At 47.5% G+C, this 18,867-nt stretch overlaps 1 protein-coding gene across 1 annotated transcript in view; it reads left to right on the forward strand.

The window, feature by feature from the left end:
* LOC139745987 (endothelin-converting enzyme 1-like) overlaps window positions 1–15,333 on the forward strand; it is a 57,550-nt gene extending 42,217 nt beyond the window's left edge. Inside the window, exons 19-23 of the mRNA XM_071656748.1 lie at window positions 1,962–2,029; window positions 2,166–2,323; window positions 5,287–5,332; window positions 9,650–9,759; window positions 12,686–15,333. Of these exons, the coding sequence (XP_071512849.1) occupies window positions 1,962–2,029; window positions 2,166–2,323; window positions 5,287–5,332; window positions 9,650–9,759; window positions 12,686–12,862 (559 nt within the window). The 3' untranslated portion in view covers window positions 12,863–15,333. The remainder of the gene's footprint in view (window positions 1–1,961; window positions 2,030–2,165; window positions 2,324–5,286; window positions 5,333–9,649; window positions 9,760–12,685) is intronic.
* The last annotated feature ends 3,534 nt before the right edge of the window (window positions 15,334–18,867 follow it).

An 18,867-nucleotide genomic window follows, 5' to 3' on the forward strand; every position in this document is an offset into this window, starting at 1 on the left:
CTAGGTGCCTCACCCATAGTGGGCCTTCCTCCTGCAGGTGGCCACCTTCACCTAGGTGCCTCACCCATAGTGGGCCTTCCTCCTGCAGGTGGCCATCTTCACCTAGGTGCTTCACCCATCGTGGGCCTTCCTCCTGCAAGTGGCCACCTTCACCTAGGTGCCTCATCCATCGTGGGCCTTCCTACTGCAGGTGGCCACCTTCACCTAGGTGCCTCACCCACCGTGGTGCTTCCTCCTGCAGGTGGCCACCTTCACCTAGGTGCCTCACCCATCGTGGTGCTTCCTCCTGCAGGTGGCCACCTTCACCTAGGTGCCTCACCCATAGTGGGCCTTCCTCCTGCAGGTGGCCACCTTCACCTAGGTGCCTCACCCATAGTGGGCCTTCCTCCTGCAGGTGGCCACCTTCACCTAGGTGCCTCACCCATCGTAGTGCTTCCTCCTGCAGGTGGCCACCTTCACCTAGGTGCCTCACCCACCGTGGTGCTTCCTCCTGCAGGTGGCCACCTTCACTTAGGCGCCTCACCCACCGTGGGCCTTCCTCCTGCAGGTGGCCACCTTCACCTAGGTGCCTCACCCATCGTGGGCCTTCCTCCTGCAGGTGGCCACCTTCACCTAGGTGCCTCACGCACCGTGGGCCTTCCTCCTGCAGGTGGCCACCTTCACCTAGGTGCCTCACCCACCGTGGTGCTCCCTCCTGCAGGTGGCCACCTTCACCTAGGTGCCTCACCCACTCATTCACTTTAATATCTCTGCTATTCTGGTGCTTCACTCACCTAGGTGCTTCCCTCACACACACACACACACACACACACACACACACACACACACACACACACACACACACACACACACACACACACATGCACCTAGCTACAACGGTGTCACCTAAACGATAGCGCCACCTGACATCCTGACCTTAAATGACAGATGACCTTGCTTAGCCCAGGGGGCATTTGACCTTGCCTGACCCAACACTTGATCTTACATGACCAAAGATAGCAGATGACCTCGTGTGACCTGAAATAACACACGACATGGCCTTACCAAAGATAGTATTTGACCTTGCCCAAAACGAGATAGCGAATGACCTTCCCTGATCCTAGGCAGCAGTTGACCTTACCTGACTTAAGAGAACAGCTGACCTATCCTGACTTAAGATAGCAGTTGACCTTGCCTGACTTAAGATAACAGCTGACCTTGCCTGACTTAAGATAGCAGTTGACCTTTCCTGACTTAAGATAGCAGTTGACCTTGCCTGACTTAAGATTGCAGTTGACCTTGCCTGACTAAAGATAGCAGCTGACCTTACCTGACTTAAGATAACAGCTGACCTTGCCTGGCTTAAGATAGCAATTGACCTTGCCTGACTTAAGATAACAGCTGACCTTGCCTGACTTAAGATAACAGCTGACCTTGCCTGACTTAAGATAGCAGTTGAGCTAACCTCACTCAACCACGATAACTCAGTCGTAGCCTCAACCATGGACAGCTATCCTTGCGTTATCTATGATAACCTGTGACCTCTGATAACCTCTGACCTCTGATAACATGTGACCTCTGATAACCTCTGACCGACGATAACCTGTGAACGATGATAACCAGTGACCAATCATAACCCGTGACCTCTGATAACCCGTGATCTATGATATCCTGTGACCTATGATCACCTGTGACCTCTGAAAACTGTGACCTCTGATACCCGTGACCTTTGATAACCTGTGACCTATGATAACCTATGACCTATGATAACCTATGACCTATGATAACCTGTGACAACCTGTGACCTTTGACCTACGATGACCCTTGACCTCTGATAACCAGTGACCTATGATAACCCGTGACCTATGATAACCAGTGACCTATGATAACCCGTGACCTCTGATAACCAGTGACCTATGATAACCCGTGACCTCTGATAACCTATGACCTCTGATAACAATATCTCACCTCACGTCCCTCAGGCCTGTGATCTACGGCACACTGGGGTCAGCCATCGGACACGAAATCATGCACGGCTTCGACAACTACGGTGAGTAGTGATGACGCCCCCCGCTCGCTCGCTCACCTCTCATGACGCATACGAAGATGAAGATCTTCCCTTTTATCTCCTCTGTCTTTGCTAACCCCCTTTTTTCCTCCTCCCTTCATCGCCGTGCCCCCCCAAGGGCGTCAGCGGGACTGGCGGGGCAACCTGAGACGCTGGTGGACGAACCAGACGCTGGCCGCCTTCCACAACAAGACGCAGTGCTTCACGGACCAGTACTCCGACTACGACGCCACCCATCTGATCCTCCCCGAGCAGCGGGAGGGCCGGGAGTGGAAGGTAGGGGGCGCAGAGAGAGAGAGAGAGAGAGAGAGAGAGAGAGAGAGAGAGAGAGAGAGAGAGAGAGAGAGAGAGAGAGAGAGAGAGAGAGACTGAAAAAAAGATTTCCTTTTGCTCGATCGGCTCCCTCACCTGATCTCCTCCCTCCTCCCTAACACACAATTGTTCTCTTCACGACCACATCTTAAGATGCAATTTTCGCTACGATGTGTGTGCGTGTGTGTGTGTGTGTGTGTGTGTGTGTGTGTGTGTGTGTGTGTGTGTGTGTGTGTGTTTGAGCCTACAAAAAGAACCTCATGCTCTTGTAATCTCATTACCGTTTTTTCATATCACCAATACAGCTTTTACAGTATTGATGATCTCATCTGTGTTGTGAGTCATCTCTGGTCTTCCTTCCCTTTTGATTCTGATGAATCTAAAGCACTCGACAGGGAGTAGCATCAGCTTTCCCTAAAAACCCGTCAGTCCTTTAGCTTTTTCTCTTCCTTTGTTCCTTTTCTTGTCATTCCATCGCGTTACTCATCGATAGTGCAACTTTTCTCTATCTGTCAACACTGGTGTCCCTCAAGGTGGTGTCTTATCGCCTATACCATTACTTCTCTTCATAAACATTATTCTATCTTCAGTCTTAGATTCTATTTACTCCTATGCCGATGATTCTTCAGCTCGCTTTCCATTCCATGTTCACTCCGTCTCTCGTTCTTTTTCTCGCACTGAACATTTCTTCCCGTAGTTCAGATCTATGGAGCATCTCCGAACGAAGTTGTACTAAACTGATCAAATTCACCTGTGCAAAAACGCAGTTTCTCCTTGAAATTTCTTTTTCCAAATGTCACTCATTCTCTGCTTTTAAACATTTCAGGAAAGTACAATTCATCTTTGCAGAAACACAAACATGTTGGGTATAACCATATTGTCACTCCATTCAAAGGAGTCCTATATAATGAACATCATGAAAATCCGCCTCCCAAAAAGCTGGTAGTTTTGTTAAGGTCATCTGACCTTTCCAAATCAGCAAGGATCTCATTCACCTCAAAGACGCAGAACTTTGCAAATCTAAGTGGCATATCTGCCCCCTACCTCTCACTTAGCCACAGCAATATGGAAGGTTTCCCTCCTTATCAACCCTTCAGCTACTCGCTCTTTCTCGATTCGTCCCATGTCATGTGATGTTGCTAATTTCTTTACGTTATTGTACAGATATTACTTCGGCCACTGCTCCTACTCCAACCTCTGAGCCCTGGACCTGAGGCACACGACTGGCTGTCTCTTCGCCTAATTCTCGTGTGGAGACGAACCATACGAGAATTGACCGTTACAATGCCGCCTCCTTTCATCTTCCCGCCTTATAATCTTTCCACTTTTCAAGAGTCGGGGTCTACGAGCACCAAAGGAGTTCACATTAGTCCCCCCCATGTACTACGTTTTCTCTCTTTTAAAACATTTTCTTTTTATTTACCTTTTCAACTGGGGCACAGAACCACAGACAGTGGGGTTCTGGCACCACAGACAGTGGGCCGTAGAACCACAGACTATGGGCTCAAGCACCACAGGTTGTGGGTTCTAGCACCACAGACTGTGGGTTCTAGCACCACAGACTGTGGGTTCTAGCACCACAGGTTGTGGGTTCTAACACCACAGGTTGTGGGTTCTAGCACCACAGACTGTGGGTTCTAGCACCACAGGTTGTGGGTTCTAGCACCACAGACTGTGGGTTCTAGCACCACAGACTGTGGGTTCTAGCACCACAGGTAGAGGGTCCTAGCACCACAGACTGTGGGTTCTAGCACCACAGACTGTGGGTTCTAGCACCATAGACTGTGGGTTCTAGCACCACAGACTGTGGGCTGTAGAACCATAGACTGTGGGTTCTAGCACCACAGACTGTGGGTTCTAGCACCATAGACTGTGGGTTCTAGCACCACAGGTTGTGGGTTCTAGCACCACAGACTGTGGGTTCTAGCACCACAGACTGTGGGTTCTAGCACCACAGGTTGTGGGTTCTAGCACCACAGACTGTGGGTTCTAGCACCACAGACTGTGGGTTCTAGCACCACAGGTTGTGGGTTCTAACACCACAGGTTGTGGGTTCTAGCACCACAGACTGTGGGTTCTAGCACCACAGGTTGTGGGTTCTAGCACCACAGACTGTGGGTTCTAGCACCACAGACTGTGGGTTCTAGCACCACAGGAAGAGGGTCCTAGCACCACAGACTGTGGGTTCTAGCACCACAGACTGTGGGTTCTAGCACCATAGACTGTGGGTTCTAGCACCACAGACTGTGGGCTGTAGAACCATAGACTGTGGGTTCTAGCACCACAGACTGTGGGTTCTAGCACCATAGACTGTGGGTTCTAGCACCACAGGTTGTGGGTTCTAGCACCACAGACTGTGGGTTCTAGCACCACAGACTGTGGGTTCTAGCACCACAGGTTGTGGGTTCTAGCACCACAGACTGTGGGTTCTAGCACCACAGACTGTGGGTTCTAGCACCATAGACTGTGGGTTCTAGCACCACAGACTGTGGGCTGTAGAACCATAGACTGTGGGTTCTAGCACCACAGACTATGGGTTCTAGCACCATAGACTGTGGGTTCTAGCACCACAGGTTGTGGGTTCTAGCACCACAGACTATGGGTTCTAGCACCACAGACTGTGGGTTCTAGCACCACAGACTGTGGGTTCTAGCACCACAGACTGTGGGTTCTAGCACCATAGACTGTGGGTTCTAGCAAAGGATCAGCTAAGTTCTGAAATCGCATCCAACTCATTTCTAGTACAAGAACCATCTAGTTAAATCTAGATCACTAGAGCCTTCCCTTCCAGCACCGTCGTCCGCCACCCAGCGCCTGACGTACACAAAACTTTTCGAGCCCTCAAGTTTTCGTGAAGGCCTTTTAGGTCAACAAACTCGCCATTTAAAAGGCCATCTTTTTTCCAAGTTTGATTTCTCCCTTCACAGGTCAATGGCCTGACCACCCTGGGGGAGAATATAGCAGATAATGGTGGTAAGTGGCAGATTGCTGGGTGGCAAGTGGCTTGTTTAGTGGCGTGTGGGCTGACTTGCTCGTTTGCTTTGTGTTACGTGGAGAATTGTTTACTTGTTTGGTGTTACTTGGAGTCTTCTTTACTTGTTTGGTGTTACGTGGAGGCTTGTTTACCTGTTTGGTGTTACGTTGGACCTTGTTTACTTGCTTGGTGTTACGTGGAGGCTTGTTTACTTGTTTGGTGTTACGTTGGACCTTGTTTACTAGTTTGGTGTTACGTGGAGCCTTGTTTACTTGTTTGGTGTTATGTGGAGCCTTCTTTACTTGCTTGGTGTTACGTGGAGGCTTGTTTACTTGTTTGGTGTTACGAGGAGCCTTGTTTACTTGCTTGGTGTTATGTGGAGTCTTGTTTACTTGCTTGGTGTTACGTGGAGTCTTGTTTACTTGTTTGGTGTTACGTGGAGTCTTGTTTACTTGTTTGGTGTTACGTTGGGCCTTGTTTACGTGCTTGGTGTTATGTGGAGTCTTGTTTACTTGCTTGGCGTTATGTGGAGTCTTGTTTACTTGCTTGGTGTTACGTGGAGTCTTGTTTACTTGCTTGGTGTTACGTGGAGTCTTGTTTACTTGCTTGGTGTTACGTGGAGCCTTGTTTACATGCTTGCTGTTACGTGGAGTCTTGTTTACTTGCTTGGTGTTACGTGGAGCCTTGTTTACTTGATTGGTGTTACGTGGAGTCTTGTTTACTTGCTTGGTGTTACGTGGAGCCTTGTTTACTTGATTGGTGTTACGTGGAGCCTTGTGTATTTGTGTGGTGTTACGTGGAGCCTTGTTTACTTGATTGGTGTTACGTGGAGACTTGTGTACTTGTGTAGTGTTACGTGAAGCCTTGTGTACTTGTGTAGTGTTACGTGAAGCCTTGTGTACTTGTGTAGTGTTACGTGAAGCCTTGTGTACTTGTGTGGTAATGGTGGTAGTGGTGGTAGTGGTAATGGTTGTAGTGGTGGTGGTAGTGATGGTGGTAATGGTGGTGGTAGTGGTGGTAGTGGTGGTGGTAATGGTGGTGGTGGTGGTGGTGGTAATGGTGGTGGTGGTGGTAGTGGTGGGGTAGTGGTGGTAGTGGTGGTAGTGGTGGTAATGGTGGTGGTAATGGTGGTGGTGGTGGTGGTGGTAATGGTGGTGGTGGTGGTAGTGGTGGGGGTAGTGGTGGTAGTGGTGGTAGTGGTGGTGGTAATGGTGGTGGTGGTGGTGGTAGTGGTGGGGGTAGTGGTGGTAGTGGTGGTAATGGTGGTGGTAATGGTGGTGGTGGTGGTAATGGTGGTAGTGGTGGTAATGGTGGTAGTGGTGGTAATGGTGGTGGTAGTGGTGGTGGTGGTAATGGTGGTGGTGGTGGTAGTGGTGGGGGTAGTGGTGGTAGTGGTGGTAGTGGTGGTAAAGGTAGTGGTGGTGGTAATGGTAATGGTGGTGGTGGTGGTGGTTGTAGTGGTGGTAATGGTAGTGGTGGTGGTAGTGGTGATAGTGGTGGTGGTGGTAGTAGTGGTAGTAGTGGCGTTGGTGGTAATGGTAGTGGTGGTAATGGTGGTAGCGGTAGTGATGGTATTGGTGGTAATGGTGGTGGTGGTAATGGTGGTAGTGGTGGTGGTAGTGGTGGTGGTGGTAGTGGTGGTAATGGTGGTAGCGGTAGTGATGGTAATGGTGGTAATGGTGGTGGTGGTAATGGTGGTAGCGGTAGTGATGGTAATGGTGGTAATGGTGGTGGTGGTAATGGTGGTAGTGGTGGTGGTGGTAATGGTGGTGGTGGTAATGGTGGTGGTGGTAATGGTGGTGGTGGTAATGGTGGTAATGGTGGTAGCGGTAGTGATGGTATTGGTGGTAATGGTGGTTGTGGTAATGGTGGTAGTGGTGGTGGTAGTGGTGGTGGTGGTAGTGGTGGTAATGGTGGTAGCGGTAGTGATGGTAATGGTGGTAATGGTGGTGGTGGTAATGGTGGTGGTGGTAATGGTGGTGGTGGTAATGGTGGTAGTAGTGGTGGTAGTGGTAGTGGTGGTGGTAGTGGTGGTGGTGGTAATGGTGGTAGTGGTGGTGGTGATAAGGTGGTTGTGGTGGTGGTAGTGGTGGTAATGGTGGTAGTGGTAATCGTGGTAATGGTAGTAGTGGTGGTGGTGGTAATGGTGGTAGTGGTAATCGTGGTAGTGGTGGTAATGGTGGTAATGGTGGTGGTAGTGTGTGAGCCTAACTTTTGACTGGTAAATTGGTCTCCACTCTCTCCCGCCCACCTGGGTGGTGGTAGTTCAGCAGGCCTCCCACCTGGGTGGTGGTAGTTCGGCAGGCCGCCCACCTGGGTGGTGGTAGTTCAGCAAGCCGCCCACCTGGGTGGTGGTAGTTCAGCAGGCCGCCCACCTGGGTGGTGGTAGTTCAGCAGGCCGCCCACCTGGGTGGTGGTAGTTCAGCAAGCCGCCCACCTGGGTGGTGGTAGTTCAGCAGGCCGCCCACCTGGGTGGTGGTAGTTCAGCAGGCCGCCCACCTGGGTGGTGGTAGTTCAGCAAGCCGCCCACCTGGGTGGCGGGTGCTGGTGTGTTGTGGTGGCTGGACACCAGGTCATGTCATCCTCACCTGTGCCCAGTATGTCTTCTGTGTGGGCAATATGCCCTCAGCAAGCCCAGTATGTCTTCTGTATGGACAATATGCCCTTAGCATATTGCCCATACAGAAGCAAGCCCAGTATGTCTCCTGTATGGGCAATATGCCCTCAGCAAGCCCAGTATGTCTTCTGTATGGGCAATATGCCCTCAGCAAGCCCAGTATGTCTTCTGTATGGGCAATATGCCCTCAGCAAGCCCAGTGTGTCTTCTGTATGGGCAATATTCCCTCAGCAAGCCCAGTGTGTCTTCTGTATGGGCAATATGCCCTCAGCAAGCCCAGTATGTCTTCTGTATGGGCAATATGCCCTCAGCAAGCCCAGTATGTCTTCTGTATGGGCAATATGCCCTCAGCAAGCCCAGTATGTCTTCTGTATGGGCAATATGCCCTCAGCAAGCCCAGTATGTCTTCTGTATGGGCAATATGCCCTCAGCAAGCCCATTATGTCTTCTGTATGGGCAATATGCCCTCAGCAAGCCCAGTATGTCTTCTGTATGGGCAATATGCCCTCAGCAAGCCCAGTGTGTCTTCTGTATGGGCAATATGCCCTCAGCAAGCCCAGTGTGTCTTCTGTATGGGCAATATGCCCTCAGCAAGCCCAGTATGTCTTCTGTATGGGCAATATGCCCTCAGCAAGCCCAGTATGTCTTCTGTATGGGCAATATGCCCTCAGCAAGCTCAGTATGTCTTCTGTATGGGCAATATGCCCTCAGCAAGCCCAGTATGTCTTCTGTATGGGCAATATGCCCTCAGCAAGCCCAGTATGTCTTCTGTATGGACAATATGCCCTTAGCATATTGCCCATACAGAAGCAAGCCCAGTATGTCTTCTGTATGGGCAATATGCCCTCAGCAAGCCCAGTATGTCTTCTGTATGGGCAATATGCCCTCAGCAAGCCCAGTATGTCTTCTGTATGGGCAATATGCCCTCAGCAAGCCCAGTATGTCTTCTGTATGGGCAATATGCCCTCAGCAAGCCCAGTGTGTCTTCTGTATGGGCAATATGCCCTCAGCAAGCCCAGTATGTCTTCTGTATGGACAATATGCCCTTAGCATATTGCCCATACAGAAGCAAGCCCAGTATGTCTTCTGTATGGGCAAAATGCTCTCAGCAAGCCCAGTATGTCTTCTGTATGGGCAATATGCCCTCAGCAAGCTCAGTATGTCTTCTGTATGGGCAATATGCCCTCAGCAAGCCCAGTATGTCTTCTGTATGGGCAATATGCCCTCAGCAAGCCCAGTATGTCTTCTGTATGGGCAATATGCCCTTAGCAAGCCCAGTATGTCTTCTGTAAGGACAATATACCCTCAGCAAGCCCAGTAAGTCTTCTGTATGGGCAATATGCCCTCAGCAAGCCCAGTATGTCTTCTGTATGGACAAAATGCCCTCAGCAAGCCCAGTATGTCTTCTGTATGGGCAATATGCCTCTTACAGTCCCTTGTGTCCCTGGACAGCTCCTCTACCCCTACCCCATTCTTTTCTCTTTGGTTGTCTTCTCACAGCCCATGAGGCCAGAGACAACCCCGTACCACCCTTCGTCTTCCTAGACAACCCATCACAACTTTCACTTTCGTGTCCCTGGACAGCCCACCCACACAACCCTCACGTCCCTGGACAGCCCCCTCACAACCCTTGTGTCCCTAGACAGCCCCTCAGAAGCCCTCTCACAACCGCCCTCAGCATCACGGTCTCCCTCCACAGGGATGCGGGTGGCGTGGCTGGCGTATAAGGCGAAGGGCGGTGGCCAATGGAGCTTGCCGGGTTTGCAACACTACACCCATGACCAGCTCTTCTTTATCAGCTATGGCAAGGTGAGAGGGAGGGAGGGAGGGAGGGAGGGAGGGAGGAGAGAGAGGAGGGAGGGAGGTGTGTGGGAAGGGAGAGGCAGTATATGAGAAGGACTGATAACGTAATACTCGACAAGCTGTTGCCTCACATGATTACTGTGTGGCCGTTGGTAACTCAAGGGTGGGCCGTTTTGATAACCGTTTCCTTCCCTACACCTCAAAGCTTTGGAACTCCCTACCTTTACATGGCGTTCCTAATAACTATGATCTGCCACATTCTAAAAGACTTCATAAAGTGTAAATGCTTTTCCTTGTCTCTTTTTTCTCTCATTAACCTCCAATATGGAGCCTCCAATATGAAAAGAAAAAAGACCTGATGGTCCATGACTGGGTTATTCGTCGTCTTGTTCTTAACTCTACTAGAAACAAGAGGTTAGGCAGAGAGTTACTTACATTTAGCACACAACCTCACACACTCTCCATCTGTAACAACATTTGACAACGCATAATACACACTCTTCACTCCCCTCTCCAGCCTTCCCTTTTTACATGAGTACAAAGTCATGATCGTAGAACTTGTACCAGTTTCCCAAAGGCTGAGTGGGAACTGCACCACCTGTCGAGGTAGGCTGGTTGGTTCCCAGGGGCCCCTCTCAGTCGAGATCAAGCGACTGGAACCTCCTTCATTCTCCCGGACACAGCTCCTAGACCTAGCTCTTTCTGTATTCATTCTTGCAACAATCGAGGCCTCACCTCTAACCTTCCCTCTGTAGAACACCATCTCTCCACCTCACCCCCTGATTGTCTGATAACCCAGCTGTCCGAGGCTGCTTCCCCTGTACAGTATCAGTTCTCGCACTTCAGTCTCCATACCACCGTTCCCTCTCCAAGGATGGTGTTTGAGTCTACAGTAACATACAAACTCCTACTTGCCCTCGTCCTGCATCTTCATTCTCCAAACTTTGATGCCAACCTGCTCAAAATATATCTCCATCGTCGGTAACTTTGCTGTAATGTATCGTATGCATCTCTCTCCTCCCCAGCTTCCTCAAACTAAGTACAGTTCCTGAACTATGTGACTCACAGTCATGATACATTGCGGTCTTCACATCCACTTGCTGAAATCCACTTTGTAGGGGATTTCACTGTCCACCACAAGGGTAGGTGAGGATGATCCCGGTGGAGCAGAGGCCACTTCTTTTTCCCTCGTTAACGATGTGGAACAGATGATCAAACATCTAACACAAGTTCCCGACCTTCACGACCACTTATCCAACACACTCGACCTCTTTTTCTTTTTTAACTTTTATCACTTCTAACTAAGGCACACCCACCCTCAATTCTCCACCATTTTCCCACTTTGGGAGACTCCAGCAGTCATCCCTACGAGGGTACTTTTCTGACTCTCTCTGGGATAAGCGCTATCTCTCTTCCCGGGATGCCTCGTGCTGTGCTGAACGCATAGCAGAGGTTATCTAAGGTGGGAACGAGTCCTACATCCCGTCTTTTACTAAATCTCTCTCCCCAAAGTTATGTTTCGATTACTTCTACTCTGATGTCTGTCGCATCAGGGACGGAACGTCTACAGCTTGCTGCGGATGTGAGATGTGGGTGGGCCTGGGAGGTTAGTCGCTTGCTGTTTGCAGATAACACGGCTCTGATGGGATACTCGAGTGAGAAACTGCAGAAGCTGGTACATGAGTTTGGAAGAGTGTTTGAAAGGAGGACGTTCAGAGTTACTGTGAATATAGATATGGAGTTAAGCAGATGAGAAACTCGGTTGATTTGTGTGGGAGAGTATATAGAACCTAAAGGAAGTGGCAATGCAACGGAAGAAACTGTGGAAACTGAAGTGAGCCATAGGGTGGGTGAGGGGAAGACGAAGGCCATTGGTTCATTTAGGAGTGCATGGAAAGAGAAGTTGTCTGTAAGGGCTAAGATGGTCATGCATGACGGTACATTAATCTCAGCTTTCTTTGGTTGCGAGTCCTAAGCCCTAGATACAACGGACGAGGGTGGATGTGCTGGAAGTGGACTAATGAGGACAATATGTGGTGAGGGCCGAGTTAAAAAGTTGAAGCAACAAAGGTGTAAGAGAGACTGTTGTGTGGTGATACGGATTGGACAAAAGGAGAAGATGAGTGAAGAGCGAATGACTAAGAGGATTTATTCACCAGAAATAAGAGGTGTGCAAGAAGGCAAGGGAAAGTAATGGTAATGATGAAATGGAAGAGACTTTGAGTTATCAGGACCTGAACTTGCAAGAGGGTGAGAGGTGTGCCTGGGATATAGTGAACTGGAACGATATCGTATATGAGAGGAAACGTGCTCTATATAGACTAAACCAGGGCCTATGAAGTAGTCAGGGGAAGCCACGGGTAGGTTTGCGGATCTTTGGCTAAGGAGTGGATGTGAACAAATAAAGCTGTTTTAATCTGTTCCTTGCGCTATCTCTCTCTAGGCGGGAAACAGTATATTGATTTAAAAAAGAAACTTTCTCTTCTGTTGCGTTCTTGCTGATCTGATCACTCTGGCTCTGTATAGATGTTTTCAAGCTCAAGATGTTCTTTATCTAATAATTTCTTGTCATGCGTCTGTCATCCTAAGACTTTCTCTTCTTTCTTTCTGGACAATAAGTTCCATTTCTACCAGCCTTCCAGAGTTGGTTCACAAGTACCGTTCCCTCAAATCTGCTCGTGAAGAGCTTCGAAATTCACTCGATATTTTTTTTGTTTATCTTCATCCACTCTTTGGGAAATCAATCAGTCATTACTTCATGATATGCCAATGCTCTCAACGTGGTTGATAATTTTCTGGTTTCTTATGTATGATGACACTTGAGAGAGAGAGAGAGAGAGAGAGAGAGAGAGAGAGAGAGAGAGAGAGAGAGAGAGAGAGAGAGAGAGAGAGTGTATGTAGTGGTCAAGACTAACTGCATCGTGTCCCCCAGCTGTGGTGCACCAGACACTCGTCCGTCAGCATCAAGTTCATCCTTAGGTCCGACCCGCACTCCCCGAGCTACTACCGCATCCTGGGGCCACTCCAGAACTTCCCAGAGTTCGCCCAGGCCTTCAACTGCTCCCCGGACAGCCCCATGAACCCCAGGAAGAAGTGCCAGTTGTTCTGACGGTGGTTTCAGAGGCTTACCGACACCACACGAACGTTCGAGGACATACAGGCAATGTCAACTTAACCGGTGTTGGAGTGAATAGAAAAAGGATCACCAGTGAAGCAAGAATAGCAAAATAGGTTCAGATATATTGTATCTCTGACTGACACATACAAAGATTATGAACCAACAACTGTACAAGCTTTTCATGTCAATCCTGACACATCTATAAACAATTTCTTTAAGCAAGTTGAGGTAACTTGAGAGAGCCGGAAGAATGTGCACCACATCATAGGCCACTTCAGTGCTATAATGACCCCGAGCTGAAATAGCTCAAATTTATAGTTAGGGAAATAGGTAATGATTATAGACAACTTCGAACACCCAAAATGCTAAACTTATTTCAAGTATTTCTTGCAGAAGCGAACGAACGAATGACTGAACTCAAGACATTGACTGGGAACAGTGTGTCAGTGGACTGAATCAACACACACCTATAAGCCAAGCCTGGAAGGGCATTAACAGAATCCCTGGAAAGAAAAATAAACCAGTATCTCATCCCAACCCACTACAGAAGGCTAGGGATGTTGTGTACCACAAATTCAAAGAAAGAGAAGATCTTACCCGGTTCGTGCTATACACGCGACGCGATGAATGCGATGTGCCATTCACCAAGTCTGAGGTTGATGCAGCTGTAATCAAAGGCAAAGGACATTGCCCCTTTGGGAGGATGGTATCACTAGACTGCTAAGATGTGTACCTGGTAATCCATTATTCAAGCTTAATTGTACCAATACCTGAACACAATTAACCTGATGAATTTCGCCCCCCATCTCCCTGGCAAACACGGCAAAAGTGTATACAACTTTATCATTACTTTCTCCACAGCTCCCGGGGACAGAAGGCATAAGCACACCACTTCTCTTGACCTAAAAGCTGCATTTGATACTGCTAATTGGCAAGTTATCTTATATGGCTTAGTAAAAATGGATAAAGCTGGCCGGCTTTTGAATTGGATACTCGGTTATCTCTCTAATCGAAAGTCAGCCCTGTTGTTTCAAGGCTGCAAAAGTGAAGTCAAAGACATGGTACTTGACACTCTTCAAGGTGGAGTACTTAGCTCCCACTATGTTCACTGTACTAACCAATGTTTTGCTGAAATCGATTCCACAGTGTCCCAGAAATGTCACTATTAGTTGTGCTAATGACATTCTTGTACATACCAAAACATATCGTGAAATACAAACTATTCTTAACTTCATACACATAGCTTGTGAAAGCCTTGGTTTCATCATATCTGCAGATAGAACTAAGGTCTTCAATATACGAATTGGAAACGGCAGGAACGAACTATCTAAGTTGATGGTGGAAACCCGATTGACTATGTCTCCTCCGTGATATATCTTGGTGTCTCAGTCCCATGTACTGCAGCTAGTGTGCAAATATCAGAATTGTTGAAAATAATGTACTTAGCTTATATTAGGCCTCTAATGATTAGATTACCACGCTCCAGTTTTGGTCCTATACAACAGCATGTCGACAGACTTGAGAAAATGGGAAACGAAGACTTAAGAATCATACTTGGATGTTTGGACTGAAACTTGTGCGTGGTGATTCAAATAGTGTTGTCTCTAAGGAGCTGTTAAACCATATATGCCATCATGGCACGAGTGACTGTAAATGGATCCAAATAACAGCCAACCATATGACAATGTTTGGTGTACATAATTTGTATAAAATTAGGAAGCAGCAGCATTACCTGCTTCTAATCTTCACCTTCAACACTTAGCTAAGACCATAATGCTCGTGAACATATACAGAAACTCCAGACCGAAATAACACAGCTTAGTCCATCTATACAGATGGTTTTCGCGACTCTGCCACTGGGAGGGGAGGCAATGCTGCCATTGTGGTCTAACCCGATGGTAATAGGTTAGAGAAACATGTTATCACAAACAACTGAGTATCTCTTCTACAAACTGAATTGTTCGCTATCTTTATCGCCCTTGAGCAGGTAGATATCACTGCTTGCTCTCAACATCCCGAGACCAGAGTGTAACATGCTGGTCTCTGAAGCTAAGACAGATGACGAAGCTGATGCTTTAGCCAAACTTGCACTTGGTCAAGGTGATGTTGAAAACAACGTTGGGTTATCAATTAGAACCCTCAAAACTGCAAATAGAAAGGAGCTAATTGACCTCTTTGAAGCACGAAGACGAGTTCAGATAAGCGTGAGAACATATTCCATCAGAGTGAGATGTGTAAAGTAAACATATATATATGGAAAAAGTAATATGATCAGCATATTACATAATGTTGTAACTGCCAGACTAAGGCTAGCCTATGGGTACTTATTGGCGCTTTGGCCCTAACTAGAGATGTTAACTGTATGAATTGTAAAGTTTGTGTTCAAAGATTTGGACACAAACTAGAACACTATGTCTTAGAATGTGGAAAAATAAAACCTTTTAGTGATGAATCTAAACAAACCAAGCAAAATATGCCACAACACCTTATTGTTAACAACAAGATAACTGAAATCATAAGTTTGTATCCACTTTTTGCATCGAGTGGGTAAAAGTTACCATATGAAACTATGCATTTATGTACTGATGTACGAACTGTAACATCTTATATAACATCAACCCACTGTGAGGGTCGGAATAAAACCCTTTGTGACCCTCCTCTGTAATCCCTTTTGCGCTACCGCTCACAGGATGAGCATGGAAATGCACAATGAACCTGCTGGGGACACTGGCGCAAATTAAACTGGGGAGCCAGACCATCACGGACGGTGTGACCAGCAGCGACATCCATCTTGCTGCCTCCCGTCAACACGGCGGAAGACAGACGGACGCTTGGCACACTGAAGTGAGGTGTTGTGTGGTGCCCGTGTGACTGCGCCATGGCCCGTGTCTCCTCCATACCCCCGTATGTTACAGATGACTCGTAATGCACACCAGGTGATACATGTTACACATAAAGGCACGAGAAACGAGGGATAACAACCAGTGATGATTATCAGACATAATAGGACGCAATATCACCCGTAAGTAATGAACTAACTAGCTATAATTAACCATTTTTTTTCCTTCTTTACGAACAATGTCCCTAAGAACAAGAGGGTCAATACTATTGTGACAGGTTCAGCAAGTATACAATAATCACGAATTCAAATTCAGTCGTCAAAGCCATGTTGATGATAGTGAGAGTGTGAGACGACCATACGAATGCGATGTTACATCTTATCTCGACCACCTCAGCGTCAACCTAACAACCATCTGGTGGAGGACCACCTCTCTCTCTCTCTCTCTTCTCTCTCTCTCTCTCTCTCTCTCTCTCTCTCTCTCTCTCTCTCTCTCTCGCTGGTCTCGTGGTGTGTACACTCCTGCAGTGCTGGTCTCGTGGTGTGTACACTCCTGCAGTGCTGGTCTCGTGGTGTGTACACTCCTGCAGTGCTGGTCTCGTGGTGTGTACACTCCTGCAGTGCTGGTCTCGTGGTGTGTACACTCCTGCAGTGCTGGTCTCGTGGTGTGTACACTCCTGCAGTGCTGGTCTCGTGGTGTGTACACTCCTGCAGTGCTGGTCTCGTGGTGTGTACACTCCTGCAGTGCTGGTCTCGTGGTGTGTACACTCCTGCAGTGCTGGTCTCGTGGTGTGTACACTCCTGCAGTGCTGGTCTCGTGGTGTGTACACTCCTGCAGTGCTGGTCTCGTGGTGTGTACACTCCTGCAGTGCTGGTCTCGTGGTGTGTACACTCCTGCAGTGCTGGTCTCGTGGTGTGCACACTCCTGCAGTGCTGGTCTCGTGGTGTGTACACTCCTCCCTCCCTCACATCTACCTAACCTCCCTCCCTCCCTCACATCTACCTAACCTCCCTCCCTCCCTCCCTCACATTTACCTAACCTCCCTCCCTCACATCTACCTAACCTCCCTCCCTCCCTCACATCTACCTAACCTCCCTCCCTCCCTCCCTCACATTTACCTAACCTCCCTCCCTCACATTTACCTAACCTCCCTCCTCCCTCACATTTACCTAACCTCCCTCCCTCACATTTACCTAACCTCCCTCCTCCCTCACATTTACCTAACCTCCCTCCCTCCCTCACATCTACCTAACCTCCCTCCCTCCCTCCCTCACATTTACCTAACCTCCCTCCCTCACATTTACCTAACCTCCCTCTCTCCCTCCCTCACATCTACCTAACCTCCCTCCCTCCCTCCCTCACATTCACCTAACCTCCCTCCCTCACATTTACCTAACCTGCCTCCCTCCCTCCCTCACATCTACCTAACCTCCCTCCTCCCTCCCTCACCGTTAGTAAAACCTACTGTCATACATCAATAAACATGAATTTATAACACATATTACACCGACTTCCCAAATATTCTTACATCAACCAATCATACAACGAAGGGATTCGAACTTTAACAACATATTTACGAAGAGATTTTGGCCCTGAGGCTCGGCGGGCTAGCACGTAGCGCTCACCGCAGGAACAGCTAAGGTTTGGTGGAAAGATTCGCGTGTGAGTTGTGTGGTGTCATGTGTTATATGTATGAGGTCAAAGCTGTTATGTAAGTGGTATGAATACCTGTAAAATATACATGTGTGTACGTTTATAAGTCTGTTCATATGCCCTGGATATACATATGATTCAGGCGCGTACGTATACATATAAGTACTCATATATATACATGCTTATATATAAACATACACATACGTACATACATATATACATACATATGCAGCTTCGCCAACATAACTCATAATCTACTGCAGCTTCGCCAACATAACTCATAATCTACTGCAGCTTCGCCAACATAACTCATAATCTACTGCAGCTTCGCCAACATAACTCATAATCTACTGCAACTTCGCCAACTTAACTCATAATCTACTGCAGCTTCGCCAACATAACTCATAATCTACTGCAACTTCGCCAACTTAACTCATAATCTACTGCAGCTTCGCCAACATAACTCATAATCTACTGCAACTTCGCCAACATAACTCATAATCTACTGCAGCTTCGCCAACTCATAATCTACTGAAGCTTCGCCAACATAACTCATAATCTACTGCAACTTCGCCAACATAACTCATAATCTACTGCAGCTTCGCCAACTCATAATCTACTGCAGCTTCGCCAACATAACTCATAATGAGGAACAGGAATACAATTCTTACTTTCAAAGTTTGATTTTGTACAGTCATATTTTTACCTTTACCATCGGAGTATTGTCGTGAATTTTAGATATATTAAGCAGTGCAATATTTCTTCACCTAATTCTAATTCTAATTTCTTTTACTGTTATTAGCCCGCGTCACCAGAGGTCGTGTAAACCTTCACCCATCACTTAGCATCCAAAGTTTTAATACTGCAAACATAATTACGGTATAGAACTATAAAATCAAATAAACATTATGCTCAACTGAGACATTTTCCCCATAATACTTAACTTATAACTAAAGAGAATTCTTTACCACTCTCAAAAAGTCTTTCTCCAACACCCTGGATGCAAAAAAGTAACATATATAAATAAGATTAGAAAATTGAACTATCGTGTATAGTTTCCCCTCTAAATTGTACGTTTTCTTTGAACAAAAAAGAAGTCCGTTTTCTGTTACAGTGAGAAAAATGTCTGGAATGCAGACGTCTGGGGATGTAATAGTTGACGACACCAGAGATTTCTAGCCGAGGGAGGCATTTTCTTTTCTCTCTCTCTCTCTCTTTTTTTTGTAAGGCCAATGTGGCAGGTCGACAGCTCTTTTTTTTTCTCTTCTTAACCTCCGACAAACCTGTGTGACAACATTTTTGTGTCTGATCCTCTTGAAAAGCCAACCACAACAGCCTAGTGGGGTGAGAAGACCTCAGAGTTCTTAGATGGTCTCCATCTTACTATGATTATCTGGCATAGTCTGATTACCTTGATGTTCCAGTCAAATTATCTTAGTGCCTGAGTGAGTAATAATTAAGACAGATTTGAGGACTACGACTGTTTAAAATCTGGAGGCCAGG

This window comes from Panulirus ornatus, chromosome 63 (genome assembly GCF_036320965.1).
Source record: "Panulirus ornatus isolate Po-2019 chromosome 63, ASM3632096v1, whole genome shotgun sequence".
Taxonomy (NCBI): domain Eukaryota; kingdom Metazoa; phylum Arthropoda; class Malacostraca; order Decapoda; family Palinuridae; genus Panulirus; species Panulirus ornatus.